This window comes from Cupressus sempervirens, chromosome 10 (assembly GCF_028749045.1).
Source record: "Cupressus sempervirens isolate cs-2001-9-10 chromosome 10, ASM2874904v1, whole genome shotgun sequence".
NCBI lineage: Eukaryota > Viridiplantae > Streptophyta > Pinopsida > Cupressales > Cupressaceae > Cupressus > Cupressus sempervirens.
In genome coordinates, this window is record NC_143127.1 from 905,200,169 (window position 1) to 905,227,248 (window position 27,080).

At 35.9% G+C, this 27,080-nt stretch overlaps 1 protein-coding gene across 1 annotated transcript; it reads left to right on the forward strand.

Annotated features, from left to right (window-relative positions):
• Positions 1-912: 912 nt before the first annotated feature.
• Positions 913-22,001, forward strand: EMB2656 (ARM repeat superfamily protein). The gene is made up of 14 exons (XM_089805945.1): positions 913-1,352; positions 14,427-14,630; positions 15,029-15,174; positions 15,257-15,525; positions 17,545-17,633; positions 17,757-17,904; positions 18,206-18,648; positions 18,948-19,468; positions 19,567-19,627; positions 19,910-20,206; positions 20,291-20,424; positions 20,748-20,875; positions 20,959-21,048; positions 21,172-22,001. Exons 1-14 carry the CDS (start codon positions 957-959, stop codon positions 21,699-21,701), a joined length of 3,456 nt encoding a protein of 1,151 aa, XP_089662071.1. The 5' UTR covers positions 913-956; the 3' UTR covers positions 21,702-22,001.
• The last annotated feature ends 5,079 nt before the right edge of the window (positions 22,002-27,080 follow it).

The window sequence follows — 27,080 nt, forward strand, 5'->3', positions numbered from 1 at the left end:
TTCCTAGTTGCTAGTGGGAAGTCTGATACCCTGGTTTTGAGACAAAATTAGAAGTCAGGTATTTTAATTCCATTTTGTCAATTTTGAAACAAACGCAAAAATTTTCAAATCTGAATTATGAAAAAGCCAATTCCTGTCATCTTCCACGAACCAAACGAACCCTATAAGATATGAGGACATCTATAAGCAATTTGAAATTATATTAAGTGTGACTCTAAATGAGCTCTCTAAAGAAATAAAACTCTACAAATTAACGAACTTTTTAATCAAGATTCATTAAGGTCCCGTTTGGTTGCTGGAAGATGAGGGTCAAAACCGGGTTATCAGGGGTAAAACCAGGTTTTGCAAGAAAACTTTGGTGTCTGGTTGGTTAAAATTATAACCTGGTTTTCAATTTCATCTTCCAATTTTGGTCAAAAATTGGAAGAAGTTTCTTCCAACAAAAAGGTGGAATTCGAAATTAAAACCAGGTTTTGAATTTTATGACAATTTTTTTAATAATATTGTAGGGTCCACAGTATATTCATCTTCCGTGTCAACCAAATGGACCATTGGCTTTCCAAACCACAAAACCAGGTTTTCGAAAACTTGGTTATAAAATAACCTCGTTATGACACAAATTTATCTTCCCCAACCAAACGGGGCCTAAAAGAAAAAGTCCCTATTATAACTTCTGACTACTTCCATTATATAAAATAAAATAATTAATTGATTCCAAATATCGTTGGCTAAATTCTTCCCAAGCACGGACAAGTAATAAATATGTTACGTGTATTAATTTAATAAATATATCAAAGTTTATTGACGCCAAATCTGATAGAACAAGAAAACAGATGTTAACAGAGAGCCGTTAGAATTGACGGGAATTTCTCCCGCTCAAGAACAATTTCAAACAAAAGCCAAAGCTAAAAAACAGGACTTCATTTTCAGCTGGAGATCGCAGGTTCGAATCCACGATGGGTAAAATGAAAGAGAAAAATAACAGCAGACAGCATCCCAGAAAAAGAATGGACGACTTTCCTGGCTGCATAGGGAAGGTTTTGAATGAGTGCCAGCAATCATACGCCTTACATCCGCGGAGGATAAAAGAGCTTGTGGCAATCAGAAGGGAAAACAGGGAGGAATTTACGAAGGAATGGTGGAAGACATTGAGGCCTCTTTTTCTTGTTATGAAGAGGGAGCCGGCTGTCGAGAGGATCGCTCGATTTGTCGCAGCTTTTGCGGCTTATAGAGATGAAAAGCATGGGGAAGAGTGCGATGCATTCTTGGAAGAGTTTTTCGGGATTTTGCTCTATTCGTCGGATGCCTCTCACAAGGCCGTACGGTTCAGATCGTGCCAGATTCTGTCCGAGGTATCCAATATTTTGATTTCTCTCGCTTGTTACTACTGCAACATTCGAATATGCACAAAATAATTGAGTGCTTCTTGGAATGGAATTTAAAACAAATTTTAAAAACTCTTGTGTGCAAATTTAAGGTTTCAATTAATTTAGGTGAACATTGGTCGACTTATATAGGGTTTCTACCAAACGACTTGATTCCCCGCAATGCTTTTCCGATAAGTTTTACAATTTAGGAGAGCAGTATTCTACTAATTTTTAGTCCAGTGAGTGACTTGATTCTTCTCAGTAATTGATAGAGCTAATTTAAAACCTAAGGGAAAAGTGATTCGACTAATACATGGTTTCAAGTAAAGAGTTTTTTAGACGAAAACACGCAAAATTATCCTCTTTCTTGGAGTTATTTCAATTTTTATTGGTTTCTTGTATTTCACCGACTGACAAAAATGGTTGAAGTAGATTTTCTATCATGCGATAACCTCTGGCTATTCGGTATTATCTTTTGCATTAAAGTTATTCGTACCTGCTATGGTTGAGTCAGAATTAGATGCAACATTTTCCATGACAATTTGTGAAATAAATTCTTCATCTGTAGTAATATTTGGCGTTTGAAGATTATCTTTTCTGTTAAATAAGGCACGCTTGATATGCCACGGTTACAGTTAGATGCAACAATTTGCTGAATTTGAACGCTTAACATGTCACTGGTATTTAAACCCGGGGTCAGGCTATGAAAGCTCCATCAATTTACAATTCAATCTCTACATCTTGGATATTCTTGCAAAGATAATATCCCTGTGATAGTGGAAATGTTTAAAGTTTACCGAAGGCTTTGTCCCTATGAATGATCCTAATTGTAGCATTGTGCCAGACAGAATCTTAGTTTCTATTGAAAGGTTTTCATTTGAAAGTATTTATATAGCGTCAGTCCCAATTATTGTTGTCTACTCGTTATAGAGGAACATAGATGATTGATCATTAGATCTAGGATTTTAGATATATTATATTCGATGAAAGAGAATACTTATTAGTATGATCAGTGCAAATGCAGCGATTATTTATAGTAAAATCTATGGGTGCGCTGATCATGCTATGCTCCTACATCACTGCCTAATCGTTTTTATGGCACCAAAATTTTATTAGCTTGAGGTAATGTGATTGTATCATTTTCATTCATCATTTTCTTTGCTTGATAAATTCTGGGTGGGTTTATAAGCAACCATAAGGCAGTCTCAGGCGAGTACAGTGTAGATTTCCCAAGTTTGTATTTCTTAGTTACACTCCGAAGTACTCCACAATTATTACGTTACAACCATGTTAGAAATTTGTTCAGTGCTCCCCTTGGGATTTGTGACAAGGGCTTAACCGCCTCCTTTGAACTATAAGTTGAGTTATTGTATCGGGCATTGAAAGATCGGTCTTTTGGTGCAACGGCAACCCCACTCTAAGAAGTGGTATCAGAGCTTGGTCACAAGTTCAAATCCTCAGACCCTTGGGTAACGTTGAGGGGGAAGAGTGTTAGAAATTTGTTCAGAGCTCCCCTTGGGATTCGTGACAAGGGCTTAACCGCCTCCTATGTACTATACGTTGAGTTGTTGTATTGGGCATTAAAAGATTGGTCTTTTGGTGCAATGACAACCCCACTCTTAACAAACCAATCTGGTTCAGTTACCACAGCTTGCTTTCTTAAGATAGGGGAATTTGATCTGAGGTCAGAGTTTTCCATGTGTTCTGCTTTACCATTGCACCGCCACTTCTTGGAATCCTGTGCAATCTTTTTGGAATTTTTAATTGATACCTACAGATCTTTTCCTATTGAAAGTTTTTTAACTTTTTAGTATATATTGAAAATTTGAAAGTTAGTGAAGGTTTTAATGCTATTTTGAAACAGAATTGAATTTTAAAAAAAAATTCATTGCTTATCTACTCTTGCATAATTTTTTTAATCTCCCTTGACAGATTTATATGCCAAAAAAATATTGGTTCCTGATAGAGAATTAACTGGTTGTGCAGCAGTATGGTCCAGGCTTTGTAAGTCCTTTTATCTGTAAGGCTATAAATATAAGTTTTCAAGTACTTTTTTATAGCTGGACTGCATAGAAGGTTTCTTTTCTCCCTGAACCACTGCATTATTAATTGAATGCGTACCTCACTATTTATCTGTAGATGTTCTTCAACTTCTGTTCATATTTGTGAGGCCACTGAATGTTTCTACAGTCTGTACTTTAAGCCAGGTCCTCTGCGTCAGTTTGGTATCAGAGCAAACCATTTCTGTGTCTGCGAGTCACCATGCTCTATATTAGCTTTTGTCTCTAGTTTCTCCATAGACCCATGTGGCTGCCCTTTTATTATCTTCATTTAATATTTAGGTTGCAACCTTTTCAATATGTAGAGTGGATATGAAGTTCACGGTTGAAGTCAAGGAATTTAGAGTGCCATTATTTATAATGGTTTGAAGGGAATATTGAGTTGAAAAGTTAGTTAGGCAATGCTTTCAAAGAAATTTGAGGTGGACACCATGCTTATTTAGTAGAATTTTTCTTGAAGACTGAAGAAATTGTTGAATTCAAGACCAAATTTAGGCATTTGTGCTAACTGCCAGAGAAGCGGTCCACAACTTGGAAAAGAATAGGTACATCAACCAGTGGATGGACATTGCCAACATTAGTGGAGTGCTTTGGAGCTGCTTGTTCCTTTGGTGCACATTCAATGTATATCCAAAATTTTCTTCTCAGGAAAATGCTCTAATGGCAATTACAAAAATTGCACTATGAAGCTTTAAAGATGACCAAGTAGAAGCTTGACAGGTCAACAAAAGAGTTTTGGAAGAGAAGAACTTCATATGGTAGAAAAGCAGCCTAACTTGAAAGCTCATTCTTGTTGACAATTCCACAACTGAACTTTGTTCATGCCCTCCTTCTAGCGCCAAATTTTGTTGATGTGGGTTTTGTTCCACTACAACATGCAAAATCAAACACTCAAATGTTTTGAAATGAAACACCAAATACTCAATCCTCACTTGAATAAGGTCACTTCTCATGCTAAGGTTGTAAAGTAAGATCATGTAATGACTTCGAGGTCCCTTCAATTTGTAGATACTCTATCAATGAAATAATGTGATTTATTGGTTATGACAAAGGGAATTACTTTATTCATTCAATGGATATCAACTTGATACCCAACTTGAGTGAGGTATGCCATCGTCATTTGGGATCCAACTTTAGAGCTGAATGCCATCCTTGCTTTCTTCCTTTGATGACTCTTCATACCACCCCATCTTAAACATTGACTAGGTCAAGGGTATCTTGACACGATGGACAAGTAGATTTCGAATATGACAAGTCATGTGCTTCGACCAAGTATTTCCTCCATAGGTGTTTCTTGGTTTCTTCTTGATATTTTCTTTGAACTCAAGGAACTTTGATTCTGATTTGACAAGTACCATAGGCTTATACAATTCTGAAAAAAGAAATTCATTGCAATGCTAATCCCACCCTTAAAAGAAATACCAAACAATGCCTCATGCTCAGTGGTGCAATTTATCCTATAGTCCTCTGATGTTGCAAGTTTAGATAATCCTAATGGATGTAGCTAAATATTCAAATCAAACCAAATTGGATGAACACCATCCTGCTTGTTCATTAAGAAACCTTTCTTTTTGGATTTTCTGTTTTTTAATATTTCAACTTTTTCACATTTTTTTAAAGATTTTTCACCTTAAGAGAGATCTTGTATCTCAATAATAACTTGAAAGCTCATTCTTGTTGACAATTTCACAAATGAACTTTGTTCATGCCCTCCTAGCATCAATTTTTTTTAAAGTGAGTTTTGTGCCACTACAACATGCATAATCAAGCACTCAATGTTTCAAAATGAAACACTAAATATTCAATCTTCTCTTGAATAAGGTCACTTCTCATGCTAAGAAAAGTAAGATCATAAAAATGACTTCAAGGTTCCTTCAATTTGTGGATACTCTCTTAGTGAAATAATGCTTAGTTATTGATCCGGATGTAGATCCTAAGCGGGTGTGGGAAGCACGACTTTTTATTTTTTGGGGTTGTGGATGTGTATGGATACACACACACATATAGTTATACTATATATATGCAAAGAAATGAAAGAAATATACAAAATTAAAACATTCGATAGCTTGTAACTTCACCAATACATATTCAAATACTCAATAAGATTATAAAATATAGACCATATCAAATCAACAAATCATCACAATTACAAAATCAAAATATAGTTCATCGTTCAATGTTTATCAATCCTAAACTAAATCATATGGATTTATAGAAAACCTTAATCATCTCTTTCAAGATTGTTCCAGGGCGAGGGAGCAAAAAATATGTTGAAAGATGTATTTCCTCATGTGCTAATAAAGTGTTTTGAGTGGCAAAAATTAAAAAGACAGCCTTTCAAGGTGTTTGGGCCTATGGAGGCTGTTGGAGGCTCCCTGATGCTTGTGAAAACTGTCTCAAAGTTACTTCCAGCCAGCCAGAGGCGGTGAACATCCGCCCTCGAATCCACTTCTGGTTGCATCCGCTTCCACCTCTATAGGCAGGAAGCCCAAATCGGTATTTGAGAAATAGTGTGTGTTGCTGGTTATCACAAAGGGATTTACACTATTCATTCAATGGATGTCAACTTACTTCTATAGATTTGGCTTCACAACGTGCAATGAAAATATAGTTTTTAACTTTCCAACTCTTGAGCTCTTGACTTAAATGTGAACGTAACTTCTACTACTACTAGCTATGAATATAAGGAAGTATTGATGAATTTGGACTCTACTAGGCTCAATCTTGTAAGTGACTCTACCTACCTTGTGCAAGCTTGTAAGGAATACTCAAAGGGTATTTAAATCAATATCTCCTCTCCAATCCCATCAATGGATGCAAATTAAAGATTGAATATCAATTGAAGTTAAGTGAATTCAATTACTAGCTAACCACACATAACACACTACAATCAACAAGAGGCTTGTGGCCTAATATTGTTTGAGTCAAGCAAGTAAACATCCACAGTTTATTTCATCCAACTAGACTTCTTCTAAAGAACACAAAATAAAATCTACTCCAAATGAGGAATTGAAGAAATAGTGCAACACTTCAAAGCAACATTAAGTACTCCACCATGAAGACTAACAATGAATCATCAATCACTTTGATAACATTATGGCAACGATTTCAACAGGTCCCTCCTTTAGCTATTCTAAACTCCTCTGTAATGAATTACAAATGAGAAAGCCTTGGCCTTTTATAGTTGTTCAATTACAATGAAGGGCCAAGATCAATTTAAGACCAAGGGCTGAGATAAATTCGCACAAACTCTACTTAGGGTTGCTACCTTATCAACCAATTACATAATGGCACCACTCTTTGGGCCAATAAGAAAATTGCAATGCTATTCAAAGCCGATGCAAAAATTGTACACTTGGCATGATAAGATTGAGTGTTCTTGTAACTACAATTTTCTGATTGGTAGAAGACTAGTAGGTTCCACCTCAACATCCTTATCTTATAGGCTCGATCAATCTTTTGATTATTAGAGAATATCTCAAGATACTCAGCATTATGATGCCTTCAATTGTGATGGTATATTCCCAAATTGCTTCATCTTTTCAAACTTTCTCTACCTTCATTCTTGAAATTTTCCTCATTATCATGATTTAAACTTAATTCTACTTGCAAACTTGAATCTTGAATTTTTTGAAGTGATGAAATCCTCATATGATTGAATTCTTTAGATTGAACTTAAATTTCAAGAGGGAACTCAAGTTGATAATAAACTTTCACTGGTTTTCTCTCTTTTTGTCCTTTGCATTCTTGAATTCCATCTTGATCTTAATTAATTTTCCTTTGCTAACTTGATTTTAAATCTCCTTCTCATTCGAAGTCCTCAAGCTTGACTTTGAAGTTCTTGAGCTTGATCTTGCCACAATCTCCTTGTCCTCCTAGCATCCCCCTTTAACAACTTTCCTCGCAAAACAAGACAGAGGTTTCATTAAGCTAATGAAATTGATAAGGGAACAGAAAAGAAATCCAAAATTTTCATGAAATAAATTTGACTTCCGAATAGAGAAATGAAATGGATTTAATCATGGGTTGTCTTAAGTTTAAAATCAGATTCCCTCATCCTCTTGCACATCTCGAGTTTTAACTTTATTAGTGAAATGGTTCCATTCTTACAACTTGAGGTGAGTCCCTGTAAAACATCTGTAAAAATTACACAAGTTTTCAATATAGCACACCCAGATTTTACCCCTCTTACTACCCTTATAACTCTGGTTACCGAGAATAAAACTGTCTTTTAAATGCTCAGAATTAATGCCCTTGAAGTAGGTTCAGTTCCTATTTTAGATATTTCTTTTTATCCTTATGACAGATCATTGCCAATTCAAGAAGGCTTCGTTGCTACCTTGGGAAGGAGTTCATTGCTATAGCAGAGGCAGATCTGTATTTTATTTGGTATGAACACGACTCTCTCCTCTTGTTTAAATAGGCGATCTGAACTTTGAAAAGGTACCATTCTCTATGCAGGCCAACTTGGCCTCTTTTATCCAATGAAAATCATCTAAACTAATTAATTCTCAACTTCCTTAGGCTGATAATTTTGAAGGAAATTAATTCTTCTTTTGAATACTAGATTATCCTTAAGTAAAATTGCTGTGTTGGGTCCGTTAGTGACACCTCATGTGGGGCAGAATTTTGCTATGTCAGACAATTTTATCCTTGGGCGATGGCAGATTCCACCATCCCTCAACGAACTTCTTCACTTCTTCAACTTGGCTTCAATCCTCAAACATGTCATTGTCCCTCCAACTCAAGTTTAGTTTGTGATTTAATGCATTACATGAGTTATAAGGCAGAGTTGGGGGGGGGGGGGGGGGGGCTAGGATTTTGATTATATTCTCCATCTAAATTTTAGTCTCAAATTTGCATATCCTCACCCTCACTAAATCTTCAAGGCATTCAAGGCATCATCCACCAATTTCAGCAAGCCACCAACATACTTCCTCGACTCATATCAAAGGGCAGAATTCACCCTTATGAGAGGAAAGACTCCAAACCTCATTGCTGTCCTTATACAATTGAAGGCTTCATCCACCAATTTTGGTGAGCTACAAACACACTTTCTTGACTCGTATGAAAGGGCTGAAATTGTTCTTATGAGAGGCAAGATTCCTCTTGGGGTGGTGGAGATTTCATGTTTTAGAGGACTGGAAATCCTAGGTAAGGGCAGATTCTGTCCCTACTTGAGTGTTTTTACATTGTTACACAAGTCTACCTTCCTTATTCAATGATGATTGACCCTCAAGGTGGTTTCTCTACTCCACCAATGATTTGAGTCATTATTCTGATTCCATGCCCTGATTTTCTCTTTCAAAATTTGATTTTCACCTTTTCTCCTTGATACTTGCCTCTAGACTATGCTAAGCTGCCAGTTAAAGACCTTAAGACTTTCACATCTAAGCAGAAATTGACAACATATTAGGATAAGAGTTATGAGAGAGGATGGAAACTAGGGGGAGGCTAGGGTTTACAACCCTAGAGGGCAGGTAGATTCCACCCTGCCCTTAGGATTTTCACTTTTGCTTTGCTGCCCACACTTAACCATTTTGTGCCCTTCCAAAGCCCTCTCAAGCTCATTGAAAAAGGATTTGCAAGGAGTTGCCTTGTCCTCATTTCCACTTGGCCTAAAGTTGATGCTATCCTTGCACCTCCTTCTTCAAGTCCAAAACCAACCTACCCTATGCACCCAAGCAAACTCCACTCTTTGGCCCAAGGGCTTGACTGATTTCCAACTAAATCTTTTTCCATGGCCCCATCAAACTCAAATTTACTCATGGAGGCTTGAGATTGCCACTAGCTAAGGCCCCTAAAGACCACCCACTCCATCAGCTAAAGCAAAAAGAAGGGGGCCCCCATTTGCAATGGGGAGGTGGTGTGAAAACCTCACAACAGGTAGCTGCTCTATTTTTTTTGTTGGTTATGGACATACAACAAAAATCTACTTGTCATGTTTTCATGATAATGAATATGAGTACATTTTATCAGTCTTTTATGTAACCTCTGGTGTAGAAAATCTGCTTCATATGACCTGAACAAGTTACAACACAATATATTGTTGTGGGACAATTTCACAGGATTTTGAAGACAATGCTGCTCTAATAATTGTTGAGAGCATTTTGTTTTAGGTTATGGAGTATGCACTGGTATGTGTTTTCTCTAAATTTGTATTAATTTCTTTAAAGAGATGATGAATAGCAAAATAATATGGTATATGGCTAATAGATCATTCATTTAGAATGAAAGAGACTTGCAACTCTATTTTGGGGTTGACAAAAAATCATGGAGTTATATCATAATGTAAGAAAGAGAGTAACCAAAGTGGAAGAAAAGATTATAAAAAGGCATAGGCAGAAGTTAATGAAAGACTAGCAAAAGTAGCTACACCAATTAGAGTTTGAGTTGGAGGAGCTATGGTGTATGTTGGAAGATTACAAGGCATGCAACGATAAGACGCCAAAGAAAGGAAAAATCTACAATAGGTGTCAAAGTTATGAGAAGGAGAAATGTCTGGTGAAAACAATTATTCACCTCGTGGGCAAGAACTATTCTCAGAAAGGAAAGCCATTGAGTCAAGATTATACAAGGAGTGGAACCATTAGAACAAGGAAAGATAGAATTCATTGAAGAGTTCACATAAATAGCAGTGGATAAAAGACCTTTGAATGAGACTTTCCAAAAGTTATAGAGAGCAAAAATAGATGAATGGGACAAACATCAAGATGTAGTCGAGTTTGATTGAGCTGTCAAATTGTGTTACCCCGAAGAAAGGGAAGGCATATGAGATTACAATGTAGAAAAAGAAGAATAGAAAGACTACAATGAGAAGGAATGCAATCTATCACAAGGGGAGCCCCATATGTGATGAAGATTTATTGGTTCTAGGCTAAGATACCGATGCATCTAAGAAATGTCCAGGTGTGAGTTCTGATGCTTCTGGATGCACCAATGCTTTTGGGTGCTGCACTGGTGCTCTGTTGTAACAGTTAACAACTTTTACCATCTGTCAGCTCCTGCCATATTATTGCAGTTTGTCTCTTCTCACTTTTTAAGAGCCATCTTCCTCTTTCATACACGGTTATCCTTTTAGTCGACCAGTTCGTAGCTGCTTTTATTTGCCATTTTTAGTATATTTCACACTCTTAACACACGCAAAAAAATGACATAGGAAATTTCAAAAAATCAATTGCCATCAGCAGTTGCAACTTAAAATTGTAGACAATTTCCAAACCATCAGTTTCGGCAGGCCTTGTTATTAATATATACATGCACCCCAACACATCCAAAATCTCCAAACAAAAAAAAATCACGCATTGACGCATCAAAACCCCGCACCTGCATCAACATCAGAACCAGAATCCATAACTTAGGTTGTAGGGAACAAAACTTGCCAGAAGCAGCTGCAAGATTGCCTTGAGGATCCTATGAGTGATGAAAAAGTAGTTGAAGGATTGTCTTCAGAGTCCCAAGAGTGATGGAAAAGGAGTGGAAGATCATCACTTCCCTAGGGAGGAAACAAGGAGTTGAGGGAGAGGGTAAAAATACGTACAATTATGGTGTGAAAGATAATGTAAAAGGGATTTGTCTTGTGAAAAAATCCATATTAAGCTATGAAAGAAAAGCCCCACCTTAAATACATGAAATGGAGCACATGCCTAAATGGCACAAAGCAAAAGAGCTAGGACACCGGGTCCTCCACTTGGGACTCGGAGTGATTCCTTGTGGACTCAACTTGTCAAATCGGGGGACAAGCTGATAAGTGTTTTCTCTCTCCCAGCAGAACTTGGGATGAATTTTTTTTTAACCTTTGTGAGTGACATGAACCTATGTTCGAAGGTTCTAAGATTCAGAATTGTGAATATGTCTGAAGGCTTTTTAATATGGAACTTAATTTGCAAAGTTGTTCTGATTACAAAACCTATGCTATGGCATATAAGTAGTGGTACTAAAGCTTAATTTGGGGCAATTAATGGTTAGAGTATCTCCTCTTAGCAATAAGAAAAAAGTTGAACAGATGAGGACTAATTGATATTAATATTTGGAACCCGTTTAACTTTGTAAGCAGTTACCTAAAAGAGCAAGGAATAAGAAAATGGGTGGACAAGAGCATTTAGGCTGAAAAAGAATGGGGCAAAACCTCTTAAAAGCTAGAGGGACCACTCTGGACCTATCATATAGCAGAAGCAGGAAAGCAAGGTTATCTGAGATGCCTTTGAAGAAAATACTGCCAGAGATGGCCACAAGATTTTGATTGGGGAATGTATCATCAATGATGGCTACAAGATTCTGATTGGGAAAAATGCCATCAGTGATGACTACAAGATTCTAATTGCCGAAAAGACGGAAGGCCAAATCTGAACAATGTTCTCCCGGTCTTTCAGATTGTGTTGTATGTGACTGTTGTCAAGGATTGATCAACCACCGATTAATACACTACAGTTTTGTGAGAAGAATTTGAAATTGTTAACAAAAGACATCATTATTTTTGAACTAAAACATTAATATGATGACATATTTCAGGATTTTGCTATGTTATTTGAACTAAAACATGAATATATGTGATGGTGTATTTTGCTATGTTACTCGACTCTAACGTGGTGGTGTATTATAAACTTAGTTACTGCTGCATATGTGTATTTATTTTTAATTTTTTAAATGCTTTTGTATGAAAGAATTACCCCCTCTCCCACAAAAAGGAAAAAGAATTTGACAGAACTTCGTCCTGATCCTGAACTGATACTGCCTATCTAGCAGAAGAGGAGAAAGCACCTAGGGAGCTTTTTACCCGCATCACTTTATTCCTGTTTTAATTGATGCAAGTTCAGCTGACACATATTTTGTAAGAGCAATGTTGATGTTCAATGGAGAAGAACTATAAAGCCTTCAGGGAGCTGGAAAAAGAAGAAAGCGACCACCTGGACAATGAGGAGGATCTCTATTCTAGCAAGTGGGAGGGAGTGAAAAAAATAAAATATGACAATTTGAACATATATCTAATCTGGTCAGAGGGAACACGGTGGCTTGATTCTTCAAGTTAAAAGGATTGTTCTATCATCTATTCCAAGCTCTCTTTTTGATGTTTCATGCAGTATCTTCGTAGGATAAAAGGAAATATTGCATCACAAAAAAAGTGAAATGTTATAGTTAGGCTTTTGAGATTTTTAATGTTCAATTTCGTGAAGTTTGCTTTCTTGTAAGCCTGCTTTGATTCAGGAGGTTCAAAATTTTAAAAGAAGGGGAGAATGATGCAAGCCAACTCCTGAGAATTAGGGCAGTGACAGCCAACCAACTTCTCCGAAGTAGGAGACATGAAGTTGAAGTTGAAACTGGCACAGACTTGTGGCAAATAACTGATGCAATTACTAAAATTATGAGTTGGAGTTCTCTTTGGAGAGGACGACTTAGTGAGCAAAGAGGATATATGGAAATGAAGGCTTATAATGATAGGGGTAGCAGGGTATAAAATGAATATCTGTGCATCAGTATGGTGTCGAGATTTTGTAAGCCCCTTCATTCGGGACTGTATAGATAGTTTATTTTCTCCCAGAGCTGGTGCATTATTGATTGACCGTGTACCTCACTACTATCAGTAAATGTTCTTCAATTTCTTTTTTTCAGTTTGAGGCCACTATATGTTTCCACAGTCTGTACTGAGAAACCTGACCCTCTGCATCATTTTCTAGACAAGGATTTTCATATGTCCAGTTTTTTCTAATCTTGTGAAACGGATTACTATGGATATTGTGTAAATTTAGTAATGGTGTTGCAGCTTGCATGGTTTGGCACCTTTTTAGCATGGGTTTCTTGGGGCAGTAGTATAGAAGCATTATGGAAAGGCAATAGTGCAAATCTGCTTCTCACTCAACTATTTTATAACCATTATAAATACATCACTATTTACACTCGACCAGACTAAAATAACCCAAGTGGCAATTCAACTGAATCAGCATTCAACTGTAAAGTAGCATGAAACACAAAAATGCAGAAGACAAACTAGTTGCTGTGTAACCACATGCCAATTTCTGTATAAATTAAAATCATGCTTACCATGTTTGGCACTTTCATCCTGCATATTCATTAGCTTCAGTATGGGGCTTCGATCATCTTGGGTTTGTCCAGGCCCCCAGGGTCTAGCCCAGGCTCTCAGTTTTCCAGTGGGTCCATCTGAGACAGCAGGCCCTGGAGAGCTTATTTAAAGTAAATGAGTTTGTAGTCGGAAAACTAGTTGTGGGTAAACTTTTTTTAAAGTACCTTTTTTAAATCTCCTCGCAACACCTGTAATGTCTGCAATTTTCTCCCATCCATGTGAAAGCCCTTGTGACTTTATAGTTGACAGTACCAACTGAGATGCCTTGAGATTCTCAACTAGATCTTTCATGCTTAATTAGTAGTAATAATATTCTGGATATCATAAGAGTGGAGTGTTAATGGTCCTTTGGGCAGAAGTGTAATTTAAATGATTCACAATTCTAGTCATTCAAGGTAGATTTTCTCAGGGTGTTTCTTTTGATGTAAAATTCCATGGGATGTTGCAATGATCTCCTAGCAACCCCTGTAATGTCTGCAATTGGCCCATCCATTCAAAAGTGCTTGTAATTTTATAGTTGAGAGTATCAAATGCATTGCCTTAGATCTCATGCTTGATTAGTAGCAATAGTACTCTGGATGTTACATTTGAGTAGAGTGTTAATGCGTCTTTTGGTAAAACACATCAATCAAATGATTCAAAATTCTAGTCATTTGAGGCAGATTTTCTTAGGGTGCTTCTTTGGATGTTTAATTCCATGGGATGTTGCAATGGATTTAGTTCATATCAGTGTGTCCTTGGGCTAGTCACTGATTTGAAATTTGAACTCTGCAAATACTAGATAGTCACTCTGATCCTGTTTTTAACTTTTTGGCACTGTGTTCTTCGTTGTTTTTCAATATTTTTTCAACGTTCTTTAAGAAGTGGAATGTACATGGTTTCCAGATGTTTACTTACGTTTCATTTTGTTTGTTTATGTAGGTGATTATGCGGTTACCAGATAATGCAGAAGTGAGTAATGAAGTTTGGGATGAGGTCATTGACTGCATGCAAAGAAGGATGCAGGACAAGGTCCCTATTGTCAGAGTTTATGCTATTCGTGCCCTGGCACGCTTTGCGAATGATGTTGATAATGCAAACATTGTCAATCTTTACAAGGAAGCTTTAACTTCTGAACAAAATGCTGTAAGTTTTTAAACGATTTGGTTTTGCAAGCTATAGATGGGAGAGAACTGATAATGCAGTCTGTCTAAGTCACTGATGTGATTAGTATGGTCTTTTCTGCTACTCCTATTTTTTTCCCCTGATAATATAATTGGAGACATGTTTGGTGATTGAATTTGCAATGATCTCAGATTCCAGACATTAAATTTCTCCAATGCTTGATGTTTCGTTCAATGTGAAATAAATGAAGAGGGTTTTTACATGGTCGATTCAGTCTGTTTTTCGAATAATGGAATAAGTCATTTCATAAGCTTAATTGTTAGTCGTAATTCCTAGATTCAATGACAAATTACCTTGTAGTCATCATTATCTGGGGATAGATTATGCGGAAACATATTAATGTCAGTTGTGATATGTAGGAGGTACGCAAAATGCTAGTGTTGTCTCTGCCTCCTTCAAATGATACAGCACTGGATATTATAGAACGGACACTTGATGTGAACGATTCGGCGCGAAAGGCTGCTTATCGAGTTTTGGCAAATAAGTTTCCACTTCAGAGCCTCAGGTATAATTGGTTGCTGTGTTCTTTTGCCTTAATATGGAAGGATTCAATTTTTTAATTGATGATATGCTTTGAAAACATGTAGTATCAAGCTCCGCACTACGATTCTTCGAAGAGGATTGGCAGACAGAGTACCAGCTGTGACAGCAGAATGTGTAAAAATGATGAAAGATGCATGGCTTATAAAGTGTTGTGAAGGTGATTCTATTGCTCTTCTTAGATATCTCGATGTGGAAACAAATGAATCAGTAGGAGAAGCAGCTATGCAAGAGCTTTTGAAAGCTGGAATTATCCACATTAAGGAAGGTCAGAGCCTCAGACAGTTTTGGGTTTCAGAGATTGAAGCAAATGAAGGTGAGTGGATTTAAAATAAATCTGTAATCAATTTTGTTGCAGTCACTATGCGTTAAAATAAATCTGTAATCACTTTTGTTGCAATCACTATTCTCATTTACACATCTTAAAAAGGTATATTGTGTCATATTAAAAAATTTTATTATCAATGAGCTGATATCAATTTTGGGTCACATAATTACTGTGCTGATTTTCACTCCAATTTTTGTATTCCTTCAAGAAATTCTGTTCATTTCAACATGGCTGTGAATATGGAAAATCTGTTTGTTGACATTTGAAGACATTTTAACTATATTTATAGCTTCCACAGTGTATCTTATCAAACATTGTAAGCAAGTAATTGAAAATGTACAAAAGAGCCTAGCTTATAAAGGCAACCAAGAAGAGGTGGGTAGGTACAAGGGAAACTCTTACTGCCCTTCCAAGTAGGCAACAAGTGTAGGACTGTATGGAACAAATGTTGGGACACTTTAGCAACTCTAAAATAGGTAGGACAAAAGTCTAGCTAGCCTGTAAGTGTGCTAGTGTGAATAGGGGTCAACTATGTAGGCTAAAAGCGAACTAGTTAGACAAAACCGCCCTTCACACTATCAAACTAGTTTAGTAGTAGACTTAGTAATCAATATGCCAAATTTTGTTATTCTCATTTTTAACTCTAAGGTTGTTATACTTATATAATATATTGCATATACATTGTTTGGTAACAGCACTTTTAAGAACTATATGTATTTGCACCACCCACTGCGCTGCCATGTTGTCATCCCCTTGTGCCCTTGTTGTCCCCAAGATCAGACCCTTCCCACATCCTCGAAACTCATCCTCTTGTACCACCATTGGGAATCTCCTTGCAACTAGGGTTAAATACATTTCCCCAACGTCACCAACAGCAGCTACCCAAGAGAATATTGCACTACCTGATATGCAGTGCTCCACTTCAACGTTGACCACTACTTACAAATACTATGGAATTTATGTGGGGAGCTGTGGAAGTGGGGTGGGGTGGTCGTGGGTGGGGTTATTGGGGGGGGGGAGATGCGGCCAGAAGAACAGAAGAAGGCTGTGGTAGTGTTTATGTCTAGTCATAAGGACTCTTAATATACATGATATGAATGCTTATAATATTGTAATAACTTTGTCTAACAAAATAGTCAAATAACTTACAGCTTACATAATGTAAGTTACCACCATTACCTTCCTTTCTCAATAAATAAGCATGCACACACATTCCAATGGGTGCGCCGTTTCAATTGTCTGAATCTCACATCAGTATAAAATTGTTGATCTTCAGAGTTTTCAGAAACTTGTTTGTCGTGTTCTCTCAGCCATTCAAAGGATTTGCATAGTCATGAAATTTGCGCAGTATGTGTTACCTATTGCAATCACAATAGTATTTGCATAGTCATGAAACTTGAACTTGGACTCAGTGGAAAAGCTTTGTTTTTGTGTTAGTTTTTTTACTTGTCATCTGATATTCAATGCATTGCTGTTTGTTGCAATGTGCTCACTCGTTACACTGTCAAGTTTGCTACCAATGTTGGGCAGGTTTTTTGTTTGTGGCATGTGGAATTTAGTTTTGCTCTGTAAAAATATAGATTGTGGTCCTTGAAAGTTGAAAATCTGGTTTGTAGCTTGCAGAATTTACCATGTGGTATTCACACATGGTTCTGATATGCAGATCTGGTTGACAAGTTTTGCAATTAGACACAGTTTGTTACCATGGTTCTGTGCAACTTTGATGCAACTGGCTTACCTGCTGTCTTACAAATCTGCATTGTACAATAAACAATTGTTTATCTATTTTTGAACTGTTTAACTAAGGATTTTACAGACCCCTGTTTGAGTTGTTTGACAAAATTACCATCCACTTTATATATGCAATGTGCATCTAGGAAATTTACAAAAACACTTAAATCTGTGCTTGGATCCCTTTCAAATATCCACTGTCTCAGTTCTGTTTAACTGGAAAACTGCAGATATAGTCATTTATTTCTAATATATGTGTGTTACACCATATGTCAGATTCTGGCCTTCCAAGAGTGAAATTAATGGATGCAGAAACATCTTTCTTTTGGAGAATGTTATGTAGCCACCTGCAATCGGAAGCGCAGGTTCTTTTTATAATCATAAATTTCATTTCTTATGTGCTGGAAATCTCTTTCTGATTAAATGATTTCATTTTATAAAATCTTATCATTGACATTTCCAGTATCTTGTCTGCAACTATAATGAAGGTGAAAGGTAGTGATGCCGCATCAACACAGGGAGCAGAAGCTGTTGTCTATGCGGCAGAAGCTGCAGATACAAATGAACTTCTAGATAGGGTTCTTCCTGAGACAGTTGCTGAGTATGTTGATTTGGTGGAAGCACATCTCCTTGCAGGTATACATATCCAAGATTCCAAACCTACATATCAGAAGCACAGAAAATATATAAATTTGCTTATGTTATATAATACATTTTTAGCTTGTGTAAATTTACTTCAAGGTCTATCAGATCTACTATTGAAGAACTCAGTGTTATTGCAGTTTAGTTTTTTCGCTTTCCCTGTTCTTGATTTCTATCTTGTTACCGTTCATAATGTTAATAAGCTGAAGGGTGAAAAGACGCACAATTTTCTTGAATATGTACATAAGTCATTTCCTTTCGAATTGTGAAGTGATATTATTTGCTCTGTTTCCAGGACCAAACTACCGGTTTGCATCACGACAGTTATTATTACTGGGTTTAATGCTGGATTTTTCTGATGCTGCCAGTCGAAAGGTTGCAAGTTCTTTTTTGCAAAAGCTCTTGCACAAGCCAATTGAACATGCCATTGATGAAGATGATGGTAAAGATGTGGTCATTGGTGATGGTATAAATCTTGGTGGGGACAAAGAATGGGCCAGAGCAGTTAGCGAACTTGCAAAGAAGGTACATGCATCTTCAGGTGAATTTGAAGATGTACTTTCAACTGTTGTTGCAGAGTTAGGAAGGCCATGTAGAGAGGGGGGTGCAGATTTCTTGCAGTGGATGCATTGTCTAGCTGTGACAGGACTTGTTTTGGAAAGTATCAAGTCTCTACGGGGCCTTCAAGGAAAGGCTATTGAAGCTTCTGAGATACTACATGGTTTGCTGTTGCCAGCTGTAAGTTACAATCAATATGCATTGCATTGGATGTGTATCTGGTTTCTTGACAATCTTAATTTTTAAACCATTCAGTGTTGTTATGGTTGTAATATTTTCAAAATATCTATTTTGAACTACTTTCCAATATTTTCTCCTACTTTTTAAGCTTCTGTCGTTGGCTAGTTTTAAGATCATAATATATGTTACATTAACATCAATGCTCAATTTCAGGAAAATATATGTACTGCAATTGTTTTCGTGCTTGCTGAGGTTATCAGTGCAAGATAGTCTTATTTCTTTTCTGAATGAAATAACAGGCTAAGCACATCAATGTAGAAGTACGCAGGGCTGCTATAAGATGTTTGGGTGTGTATAGCATACGTGAGAAAAAACCCAGTGAGCAAGTAGTAAGGCAGTTGCGGTTGTCATTCTGTATTGGTCCTTCACCTGTTCGGGTAATGGCCACCAAGGCATTGTTTGATCTTTGTATGTGGCACAGTCCAACCATTGTAGATAGTGCCATAGGAATTGGGCCAGGGTTGGGTTGCGTCTCAGAGTCACATGGTGTTGGAACTGATGGTGCAGCAGGAGAAGTCCTAGATGATGGAGATAGTGGTTTAACCATACTAAATCTTCTATTATCTGGACTGGATAGAGATGATAGGGATGAACTTAGAGACTTGGATGATGTAGAAACGACTTATGGTATTCTTGCAGAGGGATTTGCAAAATTTCTACTCCAGAGCAAGATGTATCCAGACCTCTCATCAATGCAACCCACAATTTTGGCCAAACTGATATGTATGTACTTCAGTCAGGACACTAAGGAGTTACACAGGTAAGTTGATGTGAGTTTTAGATGCCTTCAGTAATGGAAAGTATATAGTTTGTTTTCCATTAGATAAGGTAAACAAACAATAGAATCTTTTTCTGCAGGTTGAGACAGTGCTTGTCTGTATTCTTTGATCAGTATCCTGCTCTAGCAGTTGAACATAAGGTGTGTTATTTAGTATTGAAGAATTTAATGCTACATTTTTCTATCAGCTCTTGCAAAGCACCATTATAGCTGAAATTTTAGAATGTAGATATGTAGAGCTTGCTATTTGGTTTCCGATTGTTTGATAACTCAAACGGTATTCCGTATTTTATTTTACCTAATTCCGCTCAGTATAAGATAATATATGCATAATGTTGAGTCTGTCCGCTGGCCTACATGTTTTGCAGGCACTTGTGCAAAGCAGAAAAGTTATTGATTTGATTTCATATTGTTTCTTAACAGAAATGCATTTCAAAAGCCTTTATTCCTGTCATGCGTTCAGTCTGGCCAGGTGTCTACGGTAATCCAAGTGGAAGTAACATTGTAGTTTCAAGCCTAAGGAAACACGGAACACAAATATCTCGATTTATGTTACAATTACTGCAGACGCCTCTTTACAATTCACAGGCTGATAATGCTGGAATAGAATCTGGACAAAATTCTGTACAAGATGATGGGCAAGAGATTCCTAAATCAAAGGAGATTGAAGCTGACGTTGATGAGGGCTTGGAAGAACTGGCTATTCGTATTGGAGTAGAGGTATGCTCTGACTTTCAGTTCTTTATTCAATGTTCTGGTGACATTTCTTGTTGGTGAGATTTTAACTTATCATACTTCCTGCAGATAGCAAGTTTTCCTTCAAAAAAAACTGCCGCTGGAAAATCCTATATTGGAGCCTTATGTAGGGTTGCTGTTCTACTTAATTTCCGTTCATCACAGCAGGAAGCAATCAAGTGCATGAGAAAGCTTCTCAACCAGTAAGTAATTAAGGAAAATTTGCACTAATAATATGTCTCTGGAAAGTGATTGATAGCTTGTGTTTTTTGAAAGTGCTGCCTCATTTAGATTTCATCTGTCTACCTTACAGTTTATGTTTGAAAAAGTTCAGTGGATTTCTACTGGGTAGAACAAAGACAGTAGGCTCGAAATGAATTATAAAGATAATATGCTAGTTCGTCTTTTCGTTAGGTGTTCCTTTTGGTCTAGTATGATATAACAATGGTTACAATTTTAATTCTCCTGAATGCTTTATATGCATGTAATTGCATTTGATTGATTTTAAAGACGTTTACTTTCGCAGCATGGCAGAATCTGTCACAGGAGACAAACAACTGGCAAAAGAACTTGAAGCCATGATTGCACGCTTAAAAGCTCAAGATGCAAATCCAGTTGAAGTACTACCGGATGAGCAAATAAAAAATTTCCTTGGTAGGTCTTAAAACAATCTTGTAGTCTGGAACGTTGAATATGCCCGGTGATTGAAAAATATAATTTAACAATATCATCTGCAGGTAATCTTGGACTCGACAATGGCACTGACATTGAAACCATCGTTGAAGAATCGGTTTCCACACCTGCACCAAAAAAGACAACAAACAGAAGTGAGCATCGTTAAATCTTCCTTTTACGTCCTTCCTAGCATTTTACTTCTTTGGCTTCTTCAGGACTTCTACTTTTGGTAATCATATTGTCAGAAGCTGATATGTTGGCTACTTATTGGGCAGGGCGGGCAAGGCGTGTAGAAACACCGGAAAGCATTTCTCCCGTGAAATTAGAGCCAGTTACTCCTTGCACAACACGTTTACAGAGGTCTAGCAAAACAGCTGCACTTGGAAGGATGAGGTGCCAGACAACAATAGATGTCGATAACGACGAAGAAATAGATGAAGATGAATTAAAATTCATTTCGAAGACGTCATCAGATGAAGATCAGGGTTCTACTGATACTGATTATGTAGCTGAGGGGGATGAGATTGGAGGAACAACTGGAAAAAAGCGGTTGACGCAAGCTGTGAATCCTTCAGACGATGAAATCCAAAATGAAAACGGTGATTGCAAGGTGGCAAAGGATGTGACTTGCGAGGGAAAATATGTTAGTTCAGAAGAGAATTCGTCTCTTTTGCAAACGTCCAAAAGGCCTTCAAGATCGGCTTTAGTAGCTTTCAAGGAAGACAGTGACTATGAGGCATTTCAAAAGACACCTCAGAAATCAACAAGAAAAAAGCCAGTGAAATCAGCAAGAAAAGCAATTTGAAAATCCTCAATGGTATTTTTCCTCTTGGGGTTTTGAAGATTAAAAATGACATTTGCTTGCCCATTCTGAATACTATTTGTAGGAGAAGGTTGCAAACGGAATGTTGTATTGTGTTTTCTGAATCAATTTATTTGTTGATTCATCTCCCTAATTTTCTTGACTATTATGAGATTGCTGTTTGTTGTATCTGTATTTTAAGCTGGAAGTTGGAGGGTCATGTCCATTCTCAGAACTGTATAGTCGAAAAACATTGAATGAATTATTATTATTATTAATTTATTCCTGTCCTGATTTCTCCCATGTGATTGTTTTTGAATCTTGATTATAATTGATGAAAAATGACGGTTTCTAATAATTTTGTGCTTGGCTTTGTAATTTTTAGTTTGTACTCTTCACAGTTCTTTTTTTGACAGATGTGTTCAATATTTAAAAAAACTTAAAAGAATAAATATTAATTTGAATCCTAATAGCAATATGAGGAATATAATCATGCAACATATTTAACACGCTAAAGAACATATTTTAGTCAACTTGAGACTTTATAAGAAACGATGCATGCATTTTTCTAATTAATTGCCATGTTACCATGGTTACAGATCCTCAAACAACGCTACAAACAATGTCACATAGCAGACATCTCTAGTACAAATGGGCATATGATAATAACTGGTCTAGAACTAAATTATAATAAGTTATATTCAATTATAATATTTTAAATAGTAATATTCAATGATTTCTAATAAGTTATACTTCTAGTAGATAATAGTTTATTGTGGGTACTAACTTGATCATGATTTTTTAGCTAACATGGTTTCCACGAAAAAAATATCAATTTTGTGTTCATGTGGTGTTATGGTTATGGGTTGTCATTCTTAACATTAAGATCTAAGGTTTAATCTCTAAAAGTTTTAGATCTTGGCACAACTTATTGACCACCAAATTGTGGGAGATTCTAGTATTCTAACATCTTTTGTGGATAAGAAACAATCATCATGGATAATTAGTATCCATACTTATTTTGACTTATTTTTTTAATCTAGTATATGACCTTGCATGGCTGTCATTTACATGTCTAGTTTTTGAACTGAATCTAGTTAGCATCTTATGAACAATTCATTGATATAATCTTATGCTATTCAATTATGTTTAATGTAAACATGTTAGGAGAATTTATAGAACAAAACAAAAATCTATGTCCATTTAAAAATTATAGGACACAAACACGACACAACTATGTGAAGGGTTCTCTCCTTCATCAATGAAAAACTTTATTTCCCAAGTGGATAAATAATTAAAAACCCCTCTCTTTTCTTATCCATGCAAAATATGAAAAGTAACATATTTTTGTATGTTGGTAGATAAGAACCAACTTGAGAATCATTAAGTTTGACTTCTTAAAAAAAATACAAAATCAAGTTCTCATTTTAAATAACCTCCTTAACCTTATGTTAAAAACGAGAGGGAGATCCGACTAACATTCCAAGAAATATCTTTATGATTCATTATTAATCATATTAGAAAAATCCTCTTTTTTTGGTAAAATTGTTAAGTCACAAGGGATCAAATTACGAGGGCGGAAGGGTAGTAATTAGCCAAATAATCACCTTTTAAACCTTTTAACTAATAAACAACCTAATATTATCACATACAAGCATTCATAAAATGAAAGGATCGACAAAGTTGAGACATATTTTGGTATCACGAATACCTAACTTGTATCAAAACTGTGGTAGGGATTAGCACCCACAAAGTTGTACTCTTCTAAAGTATGCTTTGTTAGGAGCTTAACCTTGTTAGGAGTTAGGGGTAGCCTTGTTAAAGGACTTTAAGCACTAGCTAAAGTGTCAGTAGTCTTGTTAAAGGACTTTAAGCACTAGCTAAAGTGTCATGCTATTAGGGACAACCTTGTTAAAGGACTTTAAGCACTAGATAAAGTGTTACCCTGTTAAAGGATTTACACCAAATGACCCATTATGATCCATTTGGTTAAAGAATTTGGACTCCTATAACTATTAGGGAACAATAGAAAAAATGATATGTGTAACAACACTACTTCTGCCTGATTAGATCCACTAAAGCTCAAAATCACTTCTCAACACTCTTAACTTCTTCCTGGCTAGATCACACCTTGAATTTATTCAATTCAACACACTTGCTCGACTACAATCAATAGCAAAAGCTGTTTATCCTTCACTTATATACACTGGTTTTCCAATTTCACCACCTTAATCAAACCCTAAATGTGTTACTAATTGAAATTTAAATATCCTACTCAGATCCAAATGACATAAGACAATATCTTATGCTCCACAATTCTTTTGCATGATCATACCAACTAATTCATATAATTTTGTGCCATAGGTCAAACATGTTTTGACCGACCACTTGCTTCCTCTAAAATCTTTCCCATATGTTGCTCTTGATTAATGTGATGCTAGATCATCACCTCCATATGTTCATCCATGTCATTGGATGATGCAGTACAAGCCTGGTGTATCCCTAAAGGAGATGAGAAACCCCCAACAAAGTGTCACACAATAAAAGTACATTATGATACAACTGAAAATAACTAATCCAAATTATAGACCCACTCGCTTTCTAACCTTTGTTATCACATCTCTACTCTTGATGCCTCTCAAGATACATCTTACCTTACATATAAAGCCATTAGGAAAAATAGGTAGACTTAAAGGTCATAATTTCCTAAAACAAGAAATGTGTTACACAATATAGGATTGACCCCATGAGATTAAATGACCAAGTACATAATTAAGCATAAGAACACCAACGACCTTAGATATAGGTTCTCACATGATCCAAGAACCCACATGCAAAGCCACAAAATCTTGCAATCAATGACAACATTCAAGGTTCCTAATCCATGGGATCCCTTGGATAGAGTGTCTTAGAGAAGTGTACCATATTTGAGTATACATTTTTGGCGTCCACCGTGGGGCTAGACAACCTTGTCTAGCTCATGTTCTTGCATTTTTGTCATTTTTGTTGCTTGTTTCAACTATTTTTTTTTTGGAGACATAATTATTGTGCAATACTTTACCAGTATCATGCAATACTTTATCCTATTGTGATGCGATGCTTTACTAGTTATTTTATTGCACAACTTATGTACTTTCTATCGCACGTCTATTCTGTGAAGTATCACATGTAGTGACACAGTATCACACTAGGATATTCTATCGCTTGGTTATACTGGGAAGTGTCCTACGATACTTGTGCAACTAGAAGTATTGCCTAGCCTGGTTTAGCTAGCTATTTTGGTTCTTAGTTGGCATTTTTGTTTCTTGAAGTTTTCCATTTTTGGGTTTTTAGTGGTTTTGCAAGGTAAATTTAAAATTTGCTAACTATTTTGGGAATACTTTAGAATTAATGAGACGGTGGGGGGGGGGTGAATCAATTATCCAAGGTCCAGATGTACTATTAGAACTTTTCACAACTTAGTGAACCCATAAAACATTTATCATCATGCATGCATCCATAAGATTATGCAATCCCTTAAAACTTATAGGTAATTGTCAAATCAATTTGTAGAAATGTAAACATGAAACATAACAAATTCAATAACACACTTGACACAATGATTTACGTGGAAACCCAATTTGGGAAAAACCACCAGTAACATGCTATTCTTTCTCACTCTTTTGAAGTGATGCCCTGTGAAAGGCCAACTGTAATGTCCCCACTCCTTAGGACATGTTTACCTATAGAAATTATTAGCAACATAATCAGTTAAATTCAATTCTAATGATTGAATGTAGGAATTTTACTATTTCTACACATCTTTGAGGATCCCTTAATCTGGCTTCCTAACCATCTGGGAGGATCCCCTGTATTCATGAGGAACAACCTTCAATTATTTGGCCTTCTTCCTTGAAACTACCTTTCAAGTCGGGCTTCATACTCCTCTGGAAGACCCTCTGGGTTCCTCAAAATGATCCTCGATTAGTTAGCCATTATCCTTCAAAGACCTACAAGACTATCTTAACACATGTACTACATTTCTCTTCAATAGACTCATTAATATAAATAAAGTCATAAACATAATTAAATAAATATAATCCATAAACATACCTTTCTTATTGTCTTCTTTTCTTGGTCCATGTGGCTCTATCCTTAGTCGACTCTTCAATGAATTATTCCTTCTAGATTATCTCAATTCTATATTTACTTTCCAAAATTCTTCATTTTCTAATTATAAGGAAATGATTTTTTTTTTTTTTTTTCATTTCTTCTTTTCCAAGAGTCACAACCTTTCATAATACAAATCCTTTGAAAAGTCACAATATTTCATAGTTATAATCCTTTCGAAAAGTCACAACATTTAATAAAAATAAAATCCTTTGAAAAAGTCCCAATACTTTATAATCTATTTTTTTTTTTTCAAGAGTCACAACTCTTCATAATTATGACCCTTTCAAAGGTTCACATCCTTTCAATATCATTGATACCTTTTCAAAAAGTCACTTCCTTATTTTCTTCATATTACTTTCCTCTTCCATTTTTTCTCCTTTCTAAAATAAACTCTCCTCCCTTTTATATCTTAATTTTAAGGAGTCATGTTTGTTTGTTAAATCTCTCTTGACTTTTCATTAGATTTATTTAATTTATATTATTTATTTACTTACTTATTTGTGTTTGTTATTATTTATTATGAAATTCTATTTAGAAAGTTAACATACTTTCTACAATATTGTCTCTTGTATTTAATTTTATTTCTTTATTTACTTAATTTTTAAAAAATTTTTTTATTTAAAATATCATACTAAATATTATTTCATTAATAATATAGATTAAATAATAATAATTTCCTAATTTTATAAACATAACTTTACAATCATTATTTATTTAATAACATTTTATTATCTAATTATTATTAAAATTCTATCTTAAAATGGGGATATGACACCAACCCTGTTAAAGGTTACAATACACACTATTAAATGTGACCCTGTTAAAAGATTTCAATCACCCTGTTAGGAGTGAGCCTTGTTAGAGGACTTTAGACCATTCACTTGAAATGTGATCTAGTTAAAGGATTTACAAATGATTGTTAGGTCAGTTGGTCTATTTTTTATTGAAAATTATCCTTATGCATCTCTAAGTGAATGTTCCAAGTTCCTTTATGAAAATTAGGGTTTTGTGTTTTTAATTTTGCTAACCCTAGAATAACCCTAATTTTTGCTTCACTAAATATTGCCCTAGAAAGCCTTTGGATTATGTTTACGCAGCATGCCCTTTTGAAAAAGGATGTGCGGGAAAAATCTTTTAAATGCCCATTTTATTTCTTCCCGGGTCCCTTTTAAAATTCGCTTGCATAGTCTAATATTTCCTTAAGTTCCTGTGAAAGGCCTTAACCTAAGC